The sequence below is a fragment of the Micropterus dolomieu genome, linkage group LG10 (genome assembly GCF_021292245.1).
Source record: "Micropterus dolomieu isolate WLL.071019.BEF.003 ecotype Adirondacks linkage group LG10, ASM2129224v1, whole genome shotgun sequence".
Lineage (NCBI taxonomy): Eukaryota > Metazoa > Chordata > Actinopteri > Centrarchiformes > Centrarchidae > Micropterus > Micropterus dolomieu.
In genome coordinates, this window is record NC_060159.1 from 28,895,303 (window position 1) to 28,900,128 (window position 4,826).

At 42.5% G+C, this 4,826-nt stretch overlaps 1 protein-coding gene across 11 annotated transcripts in view; it reads left to right on the forward strand.

Moving 5' to 3' along the window:
* Positions 1-4,690, forward strand: part of cep43 (centrosomal protein 43) — a 28,976-nt gene extending 24,286 nt beyond the window's left edge. For 5 of the 11 annotated variants that reach the window (XM_046059943.1, XM_046059932.1, XM_046059936.1 and 2 more), the window contains 5 exons: positions 859-968; positions 1,072-1,146; positions 3,072-3,105; positions 3,966-4,053; positions 4,519-4,690. In XM_046059943.1, the coding sequence (XP_045915899.1) occupies positions 859-968; positions 1,072-1,146; positions 3,072-3,105; positions 3,966-4,053; positions 4,519-4,599 (388 nt within the window). In that variant the 3' untranslated portion in view covers positions 4,600-4,690. The remainder of the gene's footprint in view (positions 1-858; positions 969-1,071; positions 1,147-3,071; positions 3,106-3,965; positions 4,054-4,518) is intronic. The other 6 variants (XM_046059933.1, XM_046059937.1, XM_046059940.1 and 3 more) reach the window with 3 other exon arrangements.
* The last annotated feature ends 136 nt before the right edge of the window (positions 4,691-4,826 follow it).

Here is a 4,826-nt window from a genome sequence, read left to right on the forward strand (position 1 = left end):
CAGATGGTTATCAATTTTAATAAATTCATATGATGTGATTTTCTGGAATTTTCTTTGGGATTCTGTCTTTCACTGTTAGAATGTACATATGATTAAAATTGTAGATTGTTGCATTCTTTGTAAGTGGGCAAACCTGCAAAATCAGCAAGGGGTCAAATACTTATTTCCCCCACTGTAGTTAGTTATTGTAAATGGCGAGGATAACGTGATGTCAGTCCAGAACAAACATCCAGGAATCAGCTTAGAAACCAGAGGGAGACGTGTTTATCACGCGCTGGTCGTAGACTTTTACAATTCATATCTTTAAAGAGCCTGAAATCTCCACTTCAGCTGCTCTGACCAAACCTTTCTGCTCTCTTCCTGAATATATTCCAAAGGTTTTTACAGAGGAGATTATAGAACATTTTACTCCCAAAAACAGGACGAAAATTGATTATCTGATAAATTTAAAGAGAGAAATTCCCTCAGTAATAACATTTGAGTCTGAGTCAAAATAAAACAATCATTTTGAACCTGACTTAATCCAGAGTTCAGATTTCAGTTCTTGAAATAGATGCAAATTAGCTCATATTTCATTAGATTCTGCCTCATTTGCATATTTAAACATTTCAGAAAACCTGTAATACAAAAAAATATTGTGAAAAAGAAAGTAATCCCCAACCGGCTGTAAATATCTGCACCGTAACCTTGTTGAGGTAATGGAGAGAGACGACGCACAAGGCGGATTAGTCTGTAGACTGTAAATCCGGTGCTGTAGAACTGGACTGGTTCTCAGGTCCGTCAGCTGCAAATCTAATTCATTATGTTGTTATTTAAGTTCCTCCATCCTCAGCTGACCGTCTGCTATTTGTGTGCCAGGAAGGTGGAGGCGTCTGGGGCCAGAGGGACTCCAGCAGGGTCCCTGTCAGAGGCTCCGAGACCCGGAGGAGGAGGGAGCAGCATGTCAGAGCAGAGCCACAGCAGGAACGGTCAGTTCAAACAGAACATCTGGGGCTTTTTGTAACGCTCCCTTACAGGAAGTTTGCCGTCTGGAGAGGTTGTGTTTAACCAAGGTGGTTTTTCTTCCTGCAGCAGCGTCCGGCTCCAGAGAAAGGGGGTCCAGAGACTCGAGGGCCCTGAATGATAAAACTGGATCTCTGCATTTCGGTAGGATTCAAACATCACAGCTATAAAAGAATAACCCTCTCCCTGTTGGTCCCTGTGATGCTGCTCTGTGCTTCACACTGTCCACTGCGTCATGGTAGCGACTGGTTGGATCAGTACTGCTACAAGTCATTTGGTGAAAAGGGAGCGGGGGTTCCTCAGAATCCTGACAGTACATCCCGACAGACAGTAAAGCCTTATATTTAGTGTGTAAAATGTTAAAATACAACATAAAGCAGGAAAGGTTCTGAAAGGACCCAGTATCAGATCAAAGAATAGGAGCGACTGAAAACGCACATCAAGAGATCGTTCACGTACACTGGGAATGTGTCGGTGGAAACAGGAAGCAGATGTTCTATAGTTACAGAATTTTTTGCGAAAGAATAAAATACTGCAGACGAAGAACCGCACCAGATTTTATTTTTCATGGACCAATAACGAGCTGGGACTGTTACTGAATGTAAAACGGGAGTGTGGCGGCGGAAAACAGACTGGGAGTCATTGCAAAGTAAACGGCGACTTGCACAGTACAAGTGTAGGCTGTTAAGTGTTATCTGCACGGTACAGAATATTTTAATAAAAACACCAAAACTAAAACTGTCAGCAGCATCGTGTTTCTGCTTTGCATGACTGATAAGAGCTAATCAGGAGCCAAACGTGGGCGTCTGTCGTTTCTAAAGTTTTTGCCCGTCTTCAGTAAAATGCTCTCCGGAGTTTCGAAACGCAAAATGGGTTCGTCGGCGTTTCGAAACTTCTCCATTTTGGGTCTTTTTTTTTTCTCCAATTTAGTCTGGACGGGAGAAGCAAACGTAGCAAAAGGTCTCCGTTTTAAAACCAAAACGCAGCAGACTTTTCAGTTTGATCAGGTTCCAGGTGTGAAACCGTTTCATACCTGGAATTTTGGTCAAAAAGAGGTAGTCTAGGTCTGGATCAAACTGAACCATGGTTCGGTTAGTTTCAGATGTAAAAGCATTTTTTGGATGGTTCAGACTTCCAGACCATTTACAGGAAGTTCTGGTGGTTCCTGATTAAACCAGTAACACCCAAGAGAAAACAACGTAGCTGAAGTAAATGAGCCGAAAGAGAAGGAAATGGCCTATTTCTATTCATGGGGGAATGAAATAAGGACAATTATTAGCTCATTTGGTCTTCTACTCCTTTTCTGGACATTTTCACTTAGGGGTGTTCTCACTTTTGTTGCCAGCGGTTTAGACATTAATGGCTGTGCGATGTGTTATTTTTGAGGGACAGCAGATTTACACTGTTATACAAGCTGCTTCAGTGTTGTCACATGAAAAGATTAGATATTTATAAAAATGTGAGGGGTGTGCTCATTTTGTGAGATGCTGTAATGTTCGCACGAGGACATTCATTTGGCGAATTTGAACTAGGCTCGAGAACAACTGGTGCTGCAGGTAGTATCATAAGGTAGTGACATAATCATAACATGCATCTTTTCATTTATTCTTGTCAAGGACAAAGTGTTTTGTCAAAACTACCCGCTGAACCCACAACACACTGACGTTGGACACACCTCAGCTTACAAACCAATCATGCATCCCACAGAGATGATGACGACAGGACACGAGTCTTTCATGGAAAGTTCTTTAGCGCTCGTATAAATTGCAACATGAAACCAAACCAGAACTAACCGAATGCGTCAAAGCTAGAACTTTGGCTTTCAGGTGTGAAAGGGCCTAAACCTCAACCACAACTTTACACTTTCCTCTAACTTACTTTTTTCTTTCGGTGATAAATGAGAGCGTCATCTGCAAACAGTTAGATTCTGGATCGTCTTTCTTAGTTTTTGTTCTGTTAGTTTCGGGTGGTGAGAGGTGAAGATGCTCGGTACAGATGCTCTGCAGCTGAACTGTGAGAATAACCCGTTTCTGTTTCACTAATTCAACCTCTAAAACTCTGCTTCACAGATGACGACGTTGAATATGACGACGACTTCAACAGGTGAGACTGTCGATGTATCTCTTTAACATTAAGCATCGAGTCTTTTTGGTCAAACTCATGACGTTCGATCTCAGCAAACCAAGTCACTCCAGTGGAATCACTGATTGTTGGATTCATCTGCACTAAAGTTCAACTTTGATGAACTTTTACCCACAAATTTAGCTTCACAGAGCTGATCTCTGAACACGGAGGAGGCTGTCGCAGCTTATTAGCTGTGTTGCTAACATCACTTCACTTAAGCTCCTCTGGTTACTGCTGGTTTACTCCAGCAGACATGAGGACATCACGCTCACACAGCTTTATTTATAATAATGATATTTTATTTATAGATAACTTGTCAAAATCAGCAAATACAAAATGTTTAAAAAAAGTAAAAGCAATAAATCAATTCAGATGACTTAAGAAGAAAGGACAAAATACAAACACACACAGATACATTCCTAAATGCACAGCTCATGTATAAATACACAGACAAATGGGCTAAATACGATTATAAGAACAACTTATGATAAAAGTGAGTTTTTAAAGTGACTTAGGAGAAGATACACTGTCAGCTTGTTGTAGCTCCCTGTCAGTTAGCGAGATGTTAACCAGCTCATTAGCTCATGGGGCTCACCTGGTGTTTTGTTCACTTGTTCAAAGAGCTCGGTTTCACTTCAATAATCAAACATTTATAGAATGAATGAACGTGGTTCCTCTTCAGAGAGGCCCAGAAACAGGCTTCTTCGCTGTGTACTGTATTGTGTAAACTAACTGACAGCTTCATAAACGTCACAGATAAAACATCCCTGCAGGCTGCGTTTATCGGCATGACCCCAAACGCAGGTGGAAGTTGGTTTAATGCACTTTCTCTGCTCCAGCCATCGGTCAGATCTCTCCAAGAGCGAGCTCAGCATCGGGGAGGAGATCGAGGAGGTTTCCATCGAGGGACCCGACAACAGCGACAAGGTGAGCCCTGCTTCAGGTTTCACCTGGGTGCAGCGTGTCCTCACGCTGCAAGAACTGTGATTGGTCGGCTTGGTAGCATCATTTCCTCTGAGCCCACAGGAAGTGCTCCCTGCTTTGAAGCCAGTTTTACTAGCGGACAAACAAGCAGCTGTAACGAAGTGGATCAATATTTTTGATTGTCACAACCCGGCAGACACGACATCAGTTTGATTCCTTCGGTTGAAAACATTTTAAGGTCTAGAGCTGCACGGTTATTATTTTACTCCCTTTAGTCAAGTGAAAGTCCTGCGTTCTAAACCTTACTGAGGTAAAAGTGTACAAGTACTCCTGCAGCAGTGCGTCATGGTCTATAAGATCATTGTGTTTGAACTGTTTGTACGTGATGTTATTTTAGACAGCTCGTGCACATGGTGATATAAATCATGATGCTTCAGACCTTTAAATCCCATCTGTTCTGTTGTGCAGTTCGACGACACCACTCAGGACCTGAGTGTCTCCCAGCTCAGCCAGAATCATGGCGCCGACTACATGGAGGAGGTGGCCTGACCGTCCCATCACCCAGTTCCCATGATGCACCTCTTTGTATCGTCCATATTTAAATCTGTACAGTTTCAGCCAATAAATGTGTTTGTTTTGAGCGGCTGTTTCCTGCAGAGTTATTTGACTGCTGGCGGGTGATGTGAATTTAAAGTTTCACTCTGTTTTTAGTGTTGGAGTATTTTTGATTCAGCGACATGAACCCCAGCGTCAGACCGAAGGCCGCCCAGTGGGGA